This window comes from Chelon labrosus (genome assembly GCF_963514085.1).
Source record: "Chelon labrosus genome assembly, chromosome: 5".
Taxonomy (NCBI): domain Eukaryota; kingdom Metazoa; phylum Chordata; class Actinopteri; order Mugiliformes; family Mugilidae; genus Chelon; species Chelon labrosus.
Window position 1 is genome coordinate 16,719,242 of NC_140341.1, and position 18,923 is coordinate 16,738,164.

Consider the following 18,923-nt stretch of genomic DNA (forward strand, 5'->3'; position numbering starts at 1 on the left):
GTATTGTGTGCGTCTCCCTTGTGCCTCCAAAACAGTTGTGACTGGACATGGGTCTTCTGAGGGTGTCCTGTGGTGTCTGGCAACAGCATGTTGTTAGTTGGGGCGTTCGGGTCCTATAGGTTGAGGGGAGGGGCCTCTGATACTTGATCAGTTTGGGATCTAGTGAATCTGGAGGCCAGGGCCCGTATTCCTAAAGATTCTTAGCGTAAAGAGTTGCTCCTAGTGGCCAAATTCTAAGAAAATTCTTGGAATCATGACTTTTTCTGAGAATTTCCCCTCAAAGTTAAGAGTATATCCTAGTAAAGATAAAAGGTATTACTAAAGAATCTGAGCTCTTAAGAGTGCTCCTAAGGAGAGATCTGTTAATAGCAGGGAGGAGGACTTTTAGGAGCCTTAGGAGTTTCTTAAGCAAAGGAGAAAATGGCAGAAAGAAGAGGCAGGAGAGATATTCTCCAAACACTGAATGACAACCAAGCTTTTTACAATCGCAATATCACCGGAAATGAGTCATCACAACACTGAGGTGTTTGGCAACAGGAAATAATGCAAAAATGCAACAATACAGCTGTGATGACTTGGGGCCAAATCTCAAAACATTTTTATTCTCATTGAGCAGTTGAGCCAGAAGCAAACACTATTCCTCTGTCCAGTTGGGTTTCCTACTTCTTCTCCATTACTGTTCCGTTTGTGGAATATTTGAACACCAACCAACACTGCTTCTTCTAGGCCGGTTAGCAATCACAGAAATTGATGGAAGCTGAGCCATTTTATCCTCGTTAATACCAAATGGATGAAAAATAACCAGCATGGTAAATGAATGGAGGCAAATAAATAGAACTATCACTATACAAGTGGGGGGTTTCATACATTTTGTAGGATAATTTTTAAAGTATAGCTTACTATTTATTTATTTTTATGTAAAATATTATTTAGAATTACACAGTCTTCATAGCGATTAGATTCTATTACTAAGTCTATTGATTTGACGATCCATTCTAGGCCCATTATCACCAAAAGTGTATTTTTATATAGCTTTTAGGATCAACAAAACTGTTGAAATAATGACTCATACCTAGCAACGGGATCAACCACACCTCCTCACTAAGATAAGAGTTTCTGTCCATTCCTTGCTCAGAGTTCTCTGAGAATTTTCTGGAATCAGATAAGACTCCTAGCTAGGAATTTTTAGGCTAAGTTGGGAGCTCTCTGAGAGGATTCTCAGGATCTTTACGAATACGGGCCCTGGTCAACACCATGTGATGTTTATCATATTTTTTGAGTTGTTCCTAAATCATTTTTGTGCTTGCGTCATGCTGCATCCTGCTGGGGATGGCTGCTGTCATCAAGGAGTGTCATTGCTATGGGGTGGGGGTGCCTGGTCTGGTCTAGGTGGTTGGTGCATATCTAAGTAACATCCACATGAAAACCAGGTCCAAATGTTTCCCAGCAGAACATTATATTGTCACAAGATGGTCAATGTTATTTACTTCTCCTGTCAGTGGTTTTAATGTTGTGGCTGATCGGTGTATGAGCACATCCATCAATCTGATTTTTATTGACATTGCTCTTATAAAGAGCGTCACAGTTTTATTCACAGATGTGAGAGCTGATCTCTTCTTTCTACATTGCCGCCACAGTCCAACCTAGATTAGTCATGAGGCCACTTACCTGTGTCCCGTCATCTCAGGTGATTTCCAAACAGGTAGAGATGCCCAAATAACGACAAAGTACGTCATGACGCATAGGTGACAACATCCTCCAATAGGCGTTGACTAAGGGGAAAAAAGGCGGACTCATGCCTCTTTCTCTCTCTCTCTCTCTCTCTCTCTCTCTCTCTCTCTTTTACTTTCGTTTCCTACTTCCCTCTACCGAGGACTTGTTTTGACATATCCCGCGAGGGAGGCAGCCGCGACGTTTGTAAAAAGTCGGTGTGGGAGACTGAAAACATCGCATCGCGAGCAGTTATTCAGAAGTTATGCTGAAGTGAACGGCCAACACCCTTTTCAGTGAAGCCAGCTGAAAGCCCCGCCATCAAAAAAGGTATGGTTGCGCAACGTGACTTTTACGCAGAAACTGTAGTTAGCTCATGGAAACTTTAACATAACTTTTTGAGGACATACACTCGATAATGAAGGGGAGGCAGCTGTAGGCTACGTTTCGTAGTGATTTCATGGTGGTGTGCCAGCCTGACAGTGCCACATATACTCCACTTCTGTGAGTAGGCCTATGCTATAGCTACAATGGTGATCTCTGCATTTATGTATCCTGTCATCTGTCATGAGATCTGTCTCACTGTTTGGCTTTAGAAGTGGTTGTTCGATCATTTTAAGGCTTCCTCTTTCTGTCACGCACATAGAATTACGGGAATAAACAATTGCATCTTGCAGACATGTTGGACAAGCGCCAGAGCAAAGTCACATAACCTTCTCCACAGCCTCGGTTTCTTTACGTCATGTATATAAATTAGGAGGGAGCAGTTCCAGTTAATAAAACAGGTCTATCTACTTCACCGTTGACATTTGAGTGTTTTTTGTTTGTTTGTTTCTGCTACAGGAAATGGACTTCCAAAAGCTGCTGCTGGACATAGGCAAGGCCCTGGATAGAGACGAGGTCAAAGCGTTGACCTTCCTTTGCACTGACCTCCTGAGCCGAAACCCGAACTTGTTGGAGTCAGCCAGTGACCTCTTCTCCCGCCTGATTGATCAAGACCGCCTATCTGCTGAGCGACCACAGCTGCTGACGGAGCTCCTCCTCACCATCGAACGTCCTCGGCTGGCCCGTGAACTCGGACTCGCCGGTCTAAGCTGCTCTATCATCCCTCCCTACAGGTGGGCCGTCTGTATTGGGATTTAATCCTGATAAAATGTAGTTAACAGAGAAACGGCTGAAACAAACACTCAAATGTGACAAACTAGTGGATTCTGATGCCGTACAGTAAAGAACTGGACCAGGAAATTAGCGAGGAAGAAGGGTGCAGACTTATTGTTAATGCACAATATGTAGTAGTTTATCCATTGACGAGTTTATTTTAAACTTGGTTTTAAACAGGTTGTTTCTAATTCTCGGTTGCATAATGTAAGGGATCTCCAACAAAACTGTATTGCTGAGAAAAACATTGGGGATAATATATAGTTACGAGCCTGACTTCCTTGGCCTTAAGCAGAATCTTGGTTAGTTGGTTGCCTGGCAACAGCTTCCAGCTAAGGCACACATGAATATTGTGAAACCATGAGGAGTCATCTTCACAATCTGGCTCATGCACAGGTTGACGCCCAATCTGAGCTTGCATATTTGTGATCTTTAAAGGTGCTGGCATAAGGGTGAGATAAGAGTTGGCTGTTGTAACTTTAGGTATTTATCAAAATGTGAAAAAAAAGAAAAAAAAATGACTTTAAATGTAGTCATCAGCTGTAATGATACTTACCACGCTACGGTGACACTGACAGTGTTTGCTCATCTGTAATTCCAGGAAGCTGCTATACAACCTGTCGGAGGAGATTACCGCCGATAACCTGAGAGACATAAAGTTCTTGTTGAACAAAGATCTCTCGCGAAGAAAACTTGAGGACAATGTTGTGAGTGCTCTGCACCCATATTTGAATCTGACCAGCGTGATGCATGCATAATGTCACCTTATAAAGTCAATATTCTTGACTTTTCAGACTACACTTGAAGTCTTCCTGGAGATGGAGCACAAGGACCTCATTAGTGAAACTAACCTAAACCAGCTGGAGACCATATTTAAGTCTGTGTGTCCCATGCTGAATGAAAGGATCAGCAGCTATAAAGCGAAGCTTGGTAAGCTACTTGTATTGACAAATTTAGGAATGAGGACATGTGTGAGACTGAAGGTTTATTGAGTGTTGCAGGAGGCAGGCAGGTTGAAGCACGCAGAATAGTTTCTCTGCTTACATTACATTGATTTCCTGTAGGCTTCAGCTAAAACGTGACCATTGAATGCCAAACCCCGGCTCTTATTTTCATAAACGTAAATCTTTTACAGTGTGGGAAATTTGCAAACAGATTTTTGTCTACGCAGCAGGCACACGCATGCTCGTGCACGTATAGACTAAGTAGGAGAGAGAGCAGGAACTGAGGCAGAAGATGCAATAGATCATTATAGTGTAAAATATATCTAGTGTTCCTCTTATCATCTTGCTGCAAATGATAAATATTTCTATATTGTTTTAATATTTGCTGGATAATATGTGTGTGTGTGTTTTTTTCTTACTACAGAACCTAGTCGCGGGATTATAGCTCAAGAAGAGGGCAGAGGAAGGTCTCTGTCTTATTCTTTTACGCCAACTCAGGTACTCACTGCTTTGAATTAACAATTCCTGCTTTGAATCATTTTTACTACAAACTTAAGTCTGTTTGTTTTGCTTCTATTTCCCATCAGCCCTCCCAGTCTTTATTGAGGACCGGCTCGCTTGACACGCCAGGTAAACTGACATATAATGACAGATATGTGTTTCTCACTTTCATTCATAAATCAGTTGCAGCTGATGTTTGCATAATTGTTCTCACGCTAAATGTGTGTCCCAATGCCAACCTTTATACTTCTCAGAGGAACTGCCCCCATCCATGGCCAGGGTAAGAAACTGTCAGTCATTAAGATTTAGTTATATGACCTGAATATTTATGTATGTCCTTAATTGACATTTTTTAACTTGTATTCTACAGTCTCCCTTGAACTCTTCCAACACCTCTATTGGTGAGTTTTGTGTCAGATTAATACTATTACTTTCTATTTAAAATGAAAATTTTAAATGCAGTATGGATTAATTTATTCATAATCTCTTTTTGTTTTCTGGGTGTCCCTCATGGTGAAGATGTTGGCATGGCGCTGGTGAACCAGCTGGACAACTTGTGCACCGAAAGACGTAGAAATGCCTCAAGTAAAGGTCCTTAAGTGTCTTCTGTGTTTAAGTTAGAGGAAAAATGACACGTCAGACCTTTTTTTATATTCAAATACAGTCATTTTCTCTTCATTCTCTCTTAAATCATTTCCCTTCATGTCTGCGATTGTCTGTGCCGTAGTGAGAAGCGATGCTTCGGAGCCGTTGTCATCTGAGGTGCCCATTGTCGCCCCTGTCAAGCAGCCAGCTCTGACTACAAATACAAATAATGAGGTGTGTGATTTTTTTTTAAATACACTAAAACGTATGCTAGATTATTGCAAAGACATCCCACTCCTAGCATTTGACCCAGGGGCCACTAGCAGGTCCAACTAGGTTGTATGACTGGATATAACATGTAGCCTGTTTTGTTTTTTTCTTCCTTAAGTATTAACTGGGTTGTGGATTTTTCTTTGTAGGGTTTGGGAACATATCCAATGACTGGAGCAAAGAGAGGTGTCTGTTTGATAATTAACAACTACAACTTCACGAAATCCATAGTGAAGCTCAATAAGCGAGAGGGAACCATGTTTGATGAAAGTAAGATAAGGTTTAAATCATTGAGAGAATCTGAAATGAAAACACGTGCATGCTTCTATGCAGTTCCTCGTTCTGCGTGTGTGTGGACAAACTGTTTGAATGCATTACTGTCCATCTGTTTTTCTTCCAGAGAGTCTGAAGGTTGTGTTTGAATGGCTGGGCTTTGAGGTACAAATACACAAAGACTGTGACAAGCAGAGGATGGTGTCCGCGCTTTGGGAGCTGGGCATGGCCGATCACAGTCAGATGGACTGCGTCGTATGCTGCGTTCTCAGCCATGGCCTGGAGGGAGGCGTGTACGGTGTGGACGGCAACGAAGTCAAGATCAGCGACCTGACGGATCCTTTTGATGGAACAAATTGCCGCTCTTTGATCGAAAAGCCCAAGCTGTTTTTTATCCAGGCCTGTCAGGGCACCAGAACACAAGAAGCTGTCCAGATCGAGGCTGATAGCCGCACATTCGACCAGCCTCGCAGGGGTTCTACAACTTCTAAAGTGTCCGTTCCATCTGGTGCAGATTACCTGGTGGGAATGGCCACTGTTCCTTCCTATGTATCCTTCAGACAGAGGGATAAAGGCACGTGGTATATTCAGTCATTGTGCCAAAACCTCATTGAGATGGTGCCCAGGTTAGTGAAACAAAATAACTGATAACGTAAGATGATGTGCACTTTTTAAGTTTTGTAAATGGACTACTTTCATTTACAGAAATACTGTATCAATACTATTTACCCACTACTTACATTGCTTTTAACGCACTCCATTTTTAAAGAAACTTGATTAGCAATTTTTATGCCTGAGTACCTACCTAACAGTAGTATTTTGAATATTTTCAGTTTTTTTCTCATTTAGTTACTTCTGTGATCATTTCAAATACATTTTTAAACCAAAAATTGTTTTTTAGGCCACTATGTCACTTGTATGTTCTGTTTTTCCCAGGGGAGAGGACCTTGTGACAATCCTGACCAAAGTGAATGCAGATGTGAGCCAGAAGTCTGATCCCTACGGGGAGAAAAAGCAAATGCCTCAACCAGCCTTCTCACTCAGGAAGAAAGTTGTCTTTCCGATCCCCACAACCCCTCCTCCCAGTCTGTTGCACTGAAGACAACATTTATTCGGTCCGTTTGATACTGTCTCTTGTCTTACGCTGGGCACACACTACAGGAGTTTTGGGCCGACATATCTCCCTGTGCTCAGATTGATAGTTACAGGGGAGAAATCTAGTCCAGACATTGTTCGCCACTGGGTTACAGACCCATGTGATCCAGTAATATCTTTTAAAACTCCCAAACAACTTGCAGACCCATCAGGGCTATATCAAAGATTTTTACTGTTGCACTTCCCTGTGAGTTTACATGAGATCACTTGGGATGGTGCATTCAATGCTCACTGATTTGGATTCATTATGTAAATAATGTCCTCTAGTTTGTTATTTCCAATCTTGTATGCAACTTTGAGAAGAATGTCTGAAGTTTGTCTTTAAGTGCGACTGACTAAACTGATTTCAAAATCAGGTAGGATTTTAAAACTCCTGTCATACGAGCCCAACTTAAGATTCACTGTTTACAGATTTAAATCTTTTCTTTACGTGATTTTAAAGATTTGATTTGAGTTTTAAGAATGTTTTTATAATATCACCAGAGAACTTGCTAATGAAGACCCTGGGATGAAAAGAGATATTTCCGAGATCTTCCGTAATTCCATTCCATCATTCCATAATAAAAAAAATATTGTATTAAATTTTTACTTTTAGCCAGTGCAGTGCAATAAAATGTAATAAAAAATACTGTAGGTGGATGTATTTTCCTCAGTGTGATGGCATAACTGTTACCACTGGCACAAATTAATGTGGGTCGCAATCACACACAGATGTCATTCATCCTATCAAATGTATTAATTTTATATCAACCAAAGAATAGATTTTTATGTATCCGATTATTAGAATAATTTGTTTATTTGGATCTCTGTGTATTTTATTTTCATACATTTATTAAAAAAAAAAAAAAAGAAAACAACTGCGTTCATGACATTTGAGTCTTTAATGCTACTTTTCTAAGTCAGCACTGTGATATGATCATGCCATCATGCCTCTCCAATTAAAAAGCACACATTTGATAACAATATTGAAGATTTCCTGAAAGTAAAGGGTATGATTGTCGTTTCCTCTAGTTTTTAGATCTAGGCCTCTTTTTTGGTCTTTCTCTTCTTGAGGTTTATGAGGCTGCTGTATCTGTGCTTGCGACGTCTATTCTTTATGTCTGGCCACTAGCTAGCTAGCTAGTTCCTGTTTCTCATGGTTGACGGCATCGGTGATAAGAAAGTTTATCCTTTACTTGACCTGCGTTGGACAACTTCCATCAAGAGTAGTTGATGTTGTGTCAGCGCCACCAACAATCACATTAATAACTAATACGGTATGTATTAGTTTTCGTTGTGGAAGTGAATTAAAGATTTCTGCATTTGAAAATCAAAGTTATTTTACCTGTTTGCAAACATTTAAATTGTCAAATTGTGACACAGGTTGGTATCAGTTTTGACAAACTCCTGGATAAACTCTAGATCATCATATGTCATATGTCAGCATTCATATCTAATGCTATAGCTCATGGAGCACTGCAGAGTTCATAGGGTCCTATCAAAAACTTCACCTGCCACAAAATAAATAATTACTATTATCTAATTTCCACCCAAAGTGTTGTAAAAATATTTTTTCTTTTAATTTTTTATCTAATTTTAATAAAGTACTGACAGTGACTGTGGGCACCAGAGTCTTGTTTAGTGTAAAATCCTCAAAAAGCATGAGAACATTTTCTCAATATATTCCCAAAGGACTTTGTAAAGTTTTGAAGACAAACTATGGGTAGGAAATAATTTGATTGCAGTTTCCAGTTCCAACATTTTAATCTCAAGGTCACACATCTCTATAAAATCCGTACTGATTACTGTAATGTGAGGTTTTATATCGTCTTAAAGAAAGCAGCAGTCTCCTCTTTAGTCCATGCTGTACAAATCAGATTTAGATACGAATATGAACAAAAAACATATTTGGTTTGTGTTTTTTATTATTGGCATTAAAAATGGAATTAGCATTAAAGAAAAATAAATTTCTCTTTACATCTAAAAATAAGAAAATAAGCGTGTTGTAGTTGAATAGGGCAGTGAACCACCCACCGTCGCCGCCAGGGGGCGGTAATCATTTTCTTGACCAGTTCCTCTTCCGTTGACCCGGATGTTGATAACAGATGATTTCTCCCGGTCGTGCTACAATGAAGACATGTTAGCCTTCACATACCGCTTCTTATTCTGCATTAAAAACGTATCTAGATGCTCAGAAAACTATCCCAGTGGCATTTAATCCCTTTTTTATTTTGCTCAGAGCAGTGAACCGCAGACATGTCTCAAGAAGGATATCAATCACCAGCAGTGAAAACAACCGCAGACACGAGGTTAGTGTTTTTATTATCACTAGCTTGATTATTAACGTTTAATATCATTATTAACATATTATGATATGTGTTTAAATATACAAGTTACACGTATAGTTATGACTGTAGAGTCATACGGGTCAACATGAGTCTCATTAAGTTATATCGCTAATATTGCAGACACAGAAATGGACTGAATCACAATTTGTGACACAACTTAAAGTTTTACAAGAGATAAGTGTTGTTTATGTCAAATTATTATACCCTGCGGTTAAGCAGAACAACACAACTGTGCAGTATTTGTGTCGGCTAGCTGCATTTGAAGTAGTCGACGATCATTTTCCTCATATTTATTCGATGTCTTCTCGGTTAATCGGTTGGTGTAATGTCTGTTCGAATGTCCCACTGTCCCAAATAGATGCATTCACTTGTCTTCTCTTGTCCGGTATTTATTTAGATGACTCACATCTGACAAATATTCAATTCACCTTAAAGTTAATGTGCAACTGTTTTGATTTTCATAATTTTTTTTATAAAACATTCACTGGTAAAAATTGTGCCTGTGGGAAATTGTGATTTTTTTAATTTTTTTTTATTTGTCTAATAGTAAATAGCAAAGAGTATGAATATCACACCATTATTTCCACTCTCCAAACTCTCCTCCCTTTGTCACCATGCTATTTATTTTTAATAGTGCACTTATTGTGATCCCGTTTCAGTGTTTATGTGTGCTGTTTGAACACACACAGGTTGGATACGCATGAATTGCAGAGGGCCAGTCCTGGGAAGACGCCGATACAAATCCTGCATGAATATGGCACCAAAAGTGGCAGCCTCCCGGTGTATCTGATGGAGAGCGCCGAAGGAGAGGCTCACCAGCCCAGCTTCATCTTCAGGGTGACGATCGGAGATGTTTGCTGCACAGGTACGCCGCGCTGCCACCCACGCTGTGATGATGGCACCAAAGCCGTTTATTTGAGTTTAAAAATCACAAACCGGTAAATCAGAGCGACTACTCCAGCCTGCGACGTATTTATTTATTTGTAACTTCTGCTCTGTTGCAGTTTGTGTCTGCAGTATACCTTGAATTATATCCTTTGTATGCCTTGTTTTTTCAACCAAAGGATTTCACTTCAGGCATAGAACAGTGCAGGTCCAGAGAATAGGATGAGCAGCATTTGCAAAGCTCTCAGTGTTGAGGTGAAGAGAAATAACCATCTGTATTGAACATCTTACAGCAACAGTAAGTTCTAGTAAAAGGCCTTTGGGCAAAAAATGAATAAATAAGTAGATTGTTTCTGCGACTCCTTGCCAGTAATCTTTAACATTTTGTTTCTGGAGTACCTGCTAACTTGTGGGCTTACAGACATTCAAAGCAGACGTAAAAATGTAGTCTTTTCTTTATAGCAGTTATTGCTTAGAGACTTGACCTATTGTGCTCTTCTTTAGCTGCAGAATTAAAGTTTTATATAACACATGTCTGATGTTTGTTTATACAGGTCAAGGTCCCAGTAAAAAGGCGGCTAAACACCAGGCTGCAGAGGCTGCCCTGAATATTCTGAACGTAGACGCTGGAATAGTGTGAGTAGAGCTGAAACAATAAGATATAACTAGTTGACTCATGTTAAAAATGGACTGAATCTACCACGTACAGGGCAGATATTGTAATTAGCGGATTAATCAGGCAGGAAAATCGTTGTCAGTTGCAGCTCACAGTTGAGGTCTGATTTGAGCAATTAGTCAGTCTGCAACTGATCAAAGCATACCAATATAATCATTAGAAATTCCTTCATAATTTCGTTATAAGCGCAGAGTACAATGGTCTTCTGACAGCCTGTAGTTATTGTTCCATTTATCTATTTCAGTTTCAGTGCTTTGACATGTGTTGATGTGTCAACAGGAATGTTCCTGTGAACACTGACAGTAACGGTGTGGCAGCGGAAACAAACAACCCTCCCAACCCCGTGGGCATTCTGCAGGTATGCCATTCATGGCTGTGCTTTTACTGTGTGCTTTCATTTGTTGTCTTTGCATATGTTGTGTCTGTGTTCACATATGAAAGAACGATTTGGGTGTAATTGAAGAGTTTCTGTCTCAGACTTCTGTGTGAAAACATCTTACTAAACTGTAAATATAAACGGCATTCAGCGATAGACTACATCCTGTGTGATTCCTATTAAGATGAGATCCTAAAACTGTTATTGCTTGTCCTCATTATTTTGTCTTCTGTGTCTTTCATTTCTAGGAGCTAGCATTGCAGAGAGGATGGCGTCTTCCTGAATACTCGGTTTTAATGGAGGCTGGTCCGCCACACAAGAGAGAGTTCACCGTTACATGTCGAATGGAGTCACTAGCGGAAAAGGGTGAGAATATTTTTGACATTTTGATTTAAGTTTTCTACAATTGTGCGTCGTCCATCCTGTTTCTAATCTTTGCTTCGTGTTTTGACAGCTGTAGGGAATTCAAAAAAAGCAGCAAAAAAGGCAGCGGCAGAAAAAATGGTGGCGAAGCTTCGGAGCCTGTCGGGGAGTGCTGAAATCACATGGGTGCGTCGATTATTTCTTCAGAGGCGGCATTTCTGAGGTGCAGCTGTAACTCAGAAACCTCTTTCAGTAAAGTTGAGTCTTTCCTTATTGATTTGTATTTTTCAGACTCCTAAACCAAGCGTCCGGTTTGAAAACTTGAGGAACTCCTCAGCAGAGAAGATATCTTTACTGAGAAGAAACCCGCTGAGCATTCCCAACACAGATTACATTCAGATGATGTTGGATCTTTCCAAAGAGCAAGGCTTTGAGGTCACATACTTCGATATCGGTAGGTCAACACGACATCTGTGTTTCTTTCTCAGAGGTACTGGCTGCTTTCCATTCAGCCTACAGCTCCCAGCTTTATTTATCAGTTTACGACAATAGTGTCTCGTGGCGACACTTGTTCTTCTGCGTGTTTCTTCTATATTATTCATCTTCCGTACCTTTTTTCGATTTCAAACTCGCCCCGCAATTTTGGGGAGACACCGACAAAAATTACATCAAAACGTGCGCCTTTATCGGGATCGGTGTGCTCTTACTTTTATAAGGAATCCACGAATTTTTCGCGAATTTATTCGCGAAAAACTGCGAAAATCGTCCCATTGAAATGAATGGGAAACTGCGAAAAAACGAAAAAAAAAGGAAAAACTGACACTTTTGAGGGGCATTTTCAAAAGCTAACTCCTCCCGCAAAATTTCACCTAGAGACTTCATTTAAACTTTAAAATGTAGGTAAATTTGTCCAAATACCATTCAGATTTTTGATATCTTTTATACTTTTCGATCAATCACTCGTCAATCATCGTGATCAATCATGTGAAATTTCTGAGTTTATAATGGGTGTGTATTGCGTGGAATGTTCGGCCTAGAGTGGGGGACCTCACAGGCTAGAGTGAGAGAGGCTGTCTGAAATTCACTGAAATATTTCTCTTTCCACGCTGCTCCTGGGCACATCTTACATCGTAGACATTAGATTTTTTCCACTTTTGTAGAGGAACTTGTCCTGATTCGTACAATGTGCTCGCCTAAGACGAGACATTTTCTGAATTTGAATGGCGTGCCCCAGAGTGAGGAGTGTCCCGCTCCAACTGCCAATTAACTCCCATTCAAAATTTGAAGCTAATTTTCGAGGAAAGCTGAATCCACCCTCTTCTTATACTCGCCACAGTTTCCACAATATTTACTCCAGAGACACCATCAGTTACATCAGTGTGTTCGGGAACTTCTCCTGCCAATCACTGTCTGTTTTTTTTTCTGATGTGAGCTTTGGTTTTGCCTCAGTGAGCCCAAATGCGAGGACTGTCAGAGGGCAAAAAATCTAAATTTCTTCCTTCTCCTCTCCTGTGTCTGTGAGTAGTCATGGCAACCAGCAAAGTCACCATGGCAGCCTCAGGCCAGGGCCACAGCTGCAGCCATTTTTGTAGTCCTTGGCAGTTAATTTCAGTTTATTTAAGTAAATAACAAAGAAAGAGACAGAGAGAGGGTAAAAGACAGACAGGCAGTAACAGAGAGGTAAAGCAAGACACTTTTTGAGGTGACTGTCACTCTGCTTGCTCTGTGTGTACATCTGAGCTGAATGTTTTCTATTGTGTGTGTGTGTGACTGTGCTAATCTCTAGCCTTAGCCTAGTTTAGTGCGTCAGCGCCGCGCGTTAGCGTGGCAAATGGTAATGCCAACATTAGTAATGGTAATGCTGACATCTTTTTCCTTTTCTTTTTTTAATAACCCCGGCAGCAGCCCTCGAGTCACTCTCAAAATTTCCTGCGGGAATTTTCTAGTTGTTTTTATAAATTGAATTAATGTCAGTATTATTTGACTGGAATTTACAAGAAAGAAAAATCTAGTAATATAGTGATATTAATTCATTAAAAATACAGAATGTAAAGTATGTGATTATTATTATTATAGTTACTCCTGTTCTCTGCAATACAAACTTCGAATTTTGAATGAAAATGAGCCTGACTCAAGTCTTCTGTTCATTCACACCGCAAAAAATTAAATAAAAAATTAAAAATAACTGTCAGGGATGGTGGCTCCCAGGCTAAATAAAAATACAATGCATAAACATAAGTACTACCAAAAACAGGGTTGAGCTGTAGGATTATTTGACGGGAACATCGTCTGTGATGGCAGACGGAGAAGTGATGACGGGGCGGTGTATAATCAACCCACTGCTGCAAAATGTGTGTCCGCACTGTGCCGAGTTGTTGTCAAGTGTGTGTGACTGTTTGACAGATGAGCTGACGGTGAACGGCCAGTACCAGTGCCTGGCAGAGCTGTCCACCTGTCCCGTCACCGTGTGCCACGGCACCGGCATCTCCTGTAGCAACGCTCACAACGACGCGGCACACAGCGCCCTCCAGTACGTCAAGATCATGGCCTCCATCAAATAAGCACCACCAGCAGTCGCTTCACTCACGCAGTGTCACGTTAGATCAGCCGACGCCCAATCACTATGAGGTCTTCCTGTGGTAGGAACTCCAGGTATATTTTTGTAGTTGTACACATCGCGAAGCAGAAGCGCCACAGTAACTGGAGGCGCATCGGCTTGAATCATGCAACTTTATCTGTGTTTGTGAGGAAATGCCTGTAAAATGAAAAATTCTGTCAGAATTATATTTTGTAAACGTGGACATGAAGTAGGAGGGGTTACTATAAAACACTAATGTATTTTTTTTTTATCATTTTTATTCTTTTTATTTGCTTTTAATGTGTTTTTATGGTGTTGCTTTAGTTTAAAGTTAAGATGCAGAAGGTTTTATTGTTCGTTTGGCTTATTTTTATAAGTGTATTTATTTTTAATATTCCTCATACACTCACGGGCCACTTCATTAGGTACACTTGTGAGAATGAATGCACTCTAATAAAGCAGCCCTGCAGTAAATCTCTAATCATGACTGTTGTAATGTTCAGTTTATGTTGAAACGGTGTGGGAAAGGTGGTGATTCAACTGTACGATCATTTTAGAGGATGTAGTTTGTGGTGCTGTTAAACTGTATTAAACACAAACGTGTTTAGGTTATTTAGCCTAGCCTGCTGACTGACACTGCATTTACATTCTCTGGTGTACCTAATGAATAGACCAGTGAGTGTTCATGCTCTCTGGACTGATCTATTGAGACAGAGGTCGGCATTTTAATCCAGAACAAAATGTATTTTTCTCCATTTGCACGCTTGAATCAGTCCGTATCCATCTGTCTTCATCCGGCTGACTGGCCTGATCTGTTCCCACGCTCCTTTTTGCAGCGTGCCTCTAGAACTAAAACCTGTGATATACGTAATAAAGATAACTGACCAGTGTCCTCTGCTGCATGAACTGAACCCTGGTGGAGAACACTAGCAGCAGCAACATCTGTATGAATTCAGACAATAAAAAAAAACTGAATGCTGACGTGTGTCCTTGTGTCTCAGATTGTGGTGAGAGAGGCGGTTGCAGCCTTTCTGAATGTCTCGTGGGAGCTGACCGCCTGACAGCCGTCAATTTATGGGGCATCCTGCAGTATTAGTAGAAAGCCAATTACACCAGAGCCGTCGCGGCATTGATTTGTGAGCTTTAATAATGAAGAGACAACGAAGGAGACGCTAATCTGCAATTTATTGTTTTTAATTTGAACCAAATTGTTGTTTTTTACTTATTGAGATGAAATTAAGGAAATTTGCACATTTCTGACTGATTTTCTAAAACAATATATATTTTTTTGTTGTTGTTGAACAAACAGGATCTGATAAATAATGCAGATTGTTGTGAATGAGGTCTCTCCGGTTCAACATTTGGCAGGTTTGAAATAAAAAAAGTTGCTCTTCCTGCATTTATGGAGCACTACAAATAGTTTCAGTTCATTCTTCAGCTTGCCAGTAAATTTACTGCTCTGGTTCAGTCTCAGTGCACTCGTAGTGCTGTTTTCAGCTAAAAATCTCATTAAAAAAAAAAAAAAAATCACTTTGCAGTACCTGCTCATCTCCAAACAGACACTCGGAGAACGTAGTGGGCGCAATTAGCTGCTTTAATTAGCAGAGCGAATATTGGACTTTGAATCAGGAGGTGGTCAGGAACAGTTATCGCAAATTAAACTGCTGGACTCCAGATGGCTCCAACTTTAACCGTTTGTGCGCTGGAGGTTTTACTTGTATAAGATGCGTACCGGACCATGATTGGCTGCAAACTTGAAACATCACAAGGTGGTGCTCACATGTGCACATCTTAAACTCTGAAGCCCAAAGAACATGCAGTCATGGCATCACAGTTGTTCTAAATAATTGCAGACAGATTTTCTCAGCTGAATATTTTTACAGATGTCACCTGGACTCTTCGACATTTCACGGCATTTTATCAATTTATAAATCACAGTCCTCGTAGGTTGAGTTTTGCAGTTTTATTAGAACAAGCACTATGTAGCAGCAGTGTACAGTGTTCATGGAAAGATATGTACTTTGTTAAAATTGCACTTTAGAAGGTACCCATTAGGAAATAGATCTGAACGAAACCGAGCCGACATAGTGCTTCATGATACATGTCAGTCCAAAACAAAACCAAAAAAATAAAATAAATAAAATAAAGGTGTCTAATTGAGAAAACAAAAACCTTCCTTATAAGGCATCTGCAACATTCATTGGCAAGCTAAGTTGTCTAGACATGCAGGTAGAACGATGGATGATTTTCATTTTTTACTATCATTTTTTTTTTGTTTGTTTTTCCCACTACATTCTGACTCTATGACACCAAACACTACGCAAAGAAATCGAAATCAGCTTTTGCCGTAGTGCCCCCTTCGTCTAAATGTGCTGTATTTATAGTGATCGCCGAGATGTAATGCTGGAGGAGCGGAGCAGCGCAGGACGTCTTTAAACCCTGCAAGCGTTTTACAGTCAGATAAAACTCCCTCTACTCGAGTTAAAGCCAAAAGAAATCTCCTTTAAAATTATTCAGCTAAATCCTGTCTACTCGATCCTCTGTAGGCAGGCGGAGGATGTGTGGACTGTGTTAGTGGCATACCTTCTTCTTGGCATGGGAGTCTCATCAGTCATGTGTTTGTGAGGCATTAATAAATGCATTAAGGCACAGCAAGTGAAACCGACAAGTTGTAGCGTTTAGTTTGTGACTGGGGAGGGGGAGTCTATTAAAACGGGATGCAAAGCAGTACTACCTTTTTGGTTTGTAATCTACAGTACCATGTGAACGGCGCACACGCACAAATGATGCCTCACACAGTTTCCACTCTTTATATTCGCCCTTGCAGTCCTGAATGAAGGGAATCAACTTAAATGTGCTCTCTGGACAAGTGTGTGACTATGTGTGTGTGTGTGTTGGGGTTGATTTCAAAAGGCCCCATTTATATTTTCTTATTCTGGAAGAAAAGAAATGTAAAATAAAATAGGGACACTGGTTAAAACGTTAAAGCTAATCTGCTTTGCAATAAATATACAAACTTTAAATAAGTAACAGGTGCTTTGCAGAAGCCCACGACACAGCAGTAAATTCTCTGGGGAATCAGCTTAAATACTTGTACAGCAGAACTGTTTGCCTCAAACCTCTAAACAAAAATAAAAAAAAAAAGAGCAAAGCGTCTCTTTGTGTTCCTGCACGTTTACAGGACGACCTGTAGGTGTCTCTGGTGTTTCATGAAGGACTCATTGCTGAGGATGATGGTGGAGTCATGGAGAGCTGAAATCATTGTTAATGAATTATTTAGAAGACAAAGCAATTTGATGATTCGTTAATAATGCAGGTGATTCATCAAGAAGAATACCAAACATTTGCTGGTACTAGTTACGACTTTTTTTTTTTTGTTGTTGTTTTACAGCGTTGGAGATGACAATCTTGCACATTTGAGCGTTTTTTCTTTCGGTAAACTGTGATGGGGCTTCGTCACTATTATTCGACATAAAAGGACACTTTTTTTTATTCAATATTTTTTAATTCATCGACATGCTCTAGCTCTGTAGTCGTGGAGGGATGTGATGGACATATGTGACTTTTGTTTTTGTTGTTTTTTTGAAATAAAGTCTTTTCAACCTGTACAACCCGCTGCACCATCTTGAATCGGATGAGACGTTTCAGAGTCTGTTACGTCACTTAAACCGACATCTGCAAGACTGAACATATGCTCGCTCTACACGGAGGGGAGCCGTGTGTGTATTTATGTAACCGTGTGTTTTCCGAGGAGTTGGCTTTCACGTTTAAATTTAGACGGTGGGGCCGGGGGAGGGGCCGGCTGGGGGTCGAGGTCGTCCCTCTATTTACACCACGCAAATCCGCGCTGACGGTCCACGCGTCCAAAAACAGGACTGAAATCTTACTCCAGCTTCCCACCACGTGTTCAGCCTCGTTGAAAGTGTCTCATTAAAAATGCCATCTACGGACCCTGCGCTGCGGTCCGGATTCATTTTAAATGAGCTGTTTCCCAGGAGAGAGTACTGCTAGCTCACAGATTCAACAGTATTAAAAGGCAAAAATAAATAAAATCTGCCACTTCTCATTATTCTTTCCAAGTCCAAGATATTTTATAAAAATACCTTTTTTTTTTTTCTTTTTTTTTGTCTCTACAATAATTGATGATATAGTAAATACGGCTTTATGCCAGTGAAAGCTGCTCTCTAAACATGCACATAGGTAATCAAAACGTCTACTCCATAGACTAGTCTAACCAAACTGCTGTTGGAAATTAAATGGCTTCAACTAAAAGGCGCCTAACCGTGAGACTCGTACGGGTGTCTTTTTAAGGCAAGGACCAACTCTGAAGTCAAAAGAGCTGAGGAGAGATCTACATAGGAGTGGTGTTAAGATTGTTGCCCTGACAACCCAGCTTCGACAAGCACAATGAAGGTGATCCTACATGGATGGATGACTGCCGCGGTGGTGGTGGCGCCGCCGCAGAACCTCGACGAGGGAGGGGAGCGGGGGGTCGGGGGCGGGGTGGTCACTGGGCGCGGGGCCAGTCCTCAGCTCTGCAGTTGTTCACATCCACGCGCGCGGACGTTTTTAATCGCAGACATGTTTCTCTCGACACCTTATTGTGCATAGGTAACGGCCGTCTCGTCCGCGGCGATGGACGCAGGCGTCCGTGTGCTACCACAGGCTGGCGGTGGGTTCCATGTTGATGAATCCGGGGTTTTTGCGGAGCTCCCAGTAGGTGTTGTTGGAGACCCATCTCTCCCTGTGATTGGCATCAACCACTTTCCTGCAAGAAAGGACAAACAGTGGTCAGACTCTCCCATCATCAATACAAGACCTTGAATGCAACACTGGACGGAAATAAATCTTGTGACGTTGCAGAAGCTTATCGAAACAATGCCACAGCGAATGTAATCAAAGCTAAAGGCTGTCCAACGAAATATTGCACGAGTGGCGGCTTTATTTTTTTTTTTTCCGGCCATGCAGAGTAAATGAAGTATTGCCCACACATTAACTGACATCTGGAGCGAGAAAGTTAGAGACGACAGAGAGTCCTTCTCTCCCACACAGATCCTGACCTTACAATCTGTACAGCAGCTTTTTTTTACTACTTCAGCTGTCATTTAAATATTTATTCACT

At 40.7% G+C, this 18,923-nt stretch overlaps 3 protein-coding genes across 4 annotated transcripts in view; 2 read left to right on the plus strand and 1 right to left on the minus strand.

The window, feature by feature from the left end:
- Positions 1 to 1,861: 1,861 nt before the first annotated feature.
- Positions 1,862 to 7,719, plus strand: casp10 (caspase 10, apoptosis-related cysteine peptidase). Of its 2 annotated transcripts, none has more exons than XM_084544004.1 (13): positions 1,862 to 2,040; positions 2,554 to 2,828; positions 3,470 to 3,575; positions 3,663 to 3,798; positions 4,237 to 4,310; positions 4,400 to 4,442; positions 4,568 to 4,593; positions 4,684 to 4,714; positions 4,833 to 4,904; positions 5,041 to 5,132; positions 5,318 to 5,438; positions 5,569 to 6,067; positions 6,378 to 7,719. In XM_084544004.1, exons 2-13 carry the CDS (start codon positions 2,557 to 2,559, stop codon positions 6,538 to 6,540), a joined length of 1,635 nt encoding a protein of 544 aa, XP_084400130.1. In that variant the 5' UTR covers positions 1,862 to 2,040; positions 2,554 to 2,556; the 3' UTR covers positions 6,541 to 7,719. The 2 variants fall into 2 exon arrangements, with proteins under 2 accessions (XP_084400130.1, XP_084400131.1); XM_084544005.1 differs by having other exon boundaries at positions 4,833 to 4,898.
- A 973-nt stretch (positions 7,720 to 8,692) lies between these two features.
- prkra (protein kinase, interferon-inducible double stranded RNA dependent activator) lies at positions 8,693 to 15,220 on the plus strand. The gene is made up of 8 exons (XM_084544205.1): positions 8,693 to 8,884; positions 9,613 to 9,788; positions 10,363 to 10,444; positions 10,764 to 10,842; positions 11,109 to 11,226; positions 11,315 to 11,409; positions 11,515 to 11,677; positions 13,627 to 15,220. Exons 1-8 carry the CDS (start codon positions 8,832 to 8,834, stop codon positions 13,782 to 13,784), a joined length of 924 nt encoding a protein of 307 aa, XP_084400331.1. The 5' UTR covers positions 8,693 to 8,831; the 3' UTR covers positions 13,785 to 15,220.
- Positions 15,221 to 17,658: 2,438 nt separating this feature from the next.
- osbpl6 (oxysterol binding protein-like 6) overlaps positions 17,659 to 18,923 on the minus strand; it is a 35,700-nt gene continuing 34,435 nt past the window's right edge. Inside the window, exon 23 of the mRNA XM_084544463.1 lies at positions 17,659 to 18,569. Coding sequence (XP_084400589.1) covers positions 18,458 to 18,569 — 112 coding nt within the window. The 3' untranslated portion in view covers positions 17,659 to 18,457. The remainder of the gene's footprint in view (positions 18,570 to 18,923) is intronic.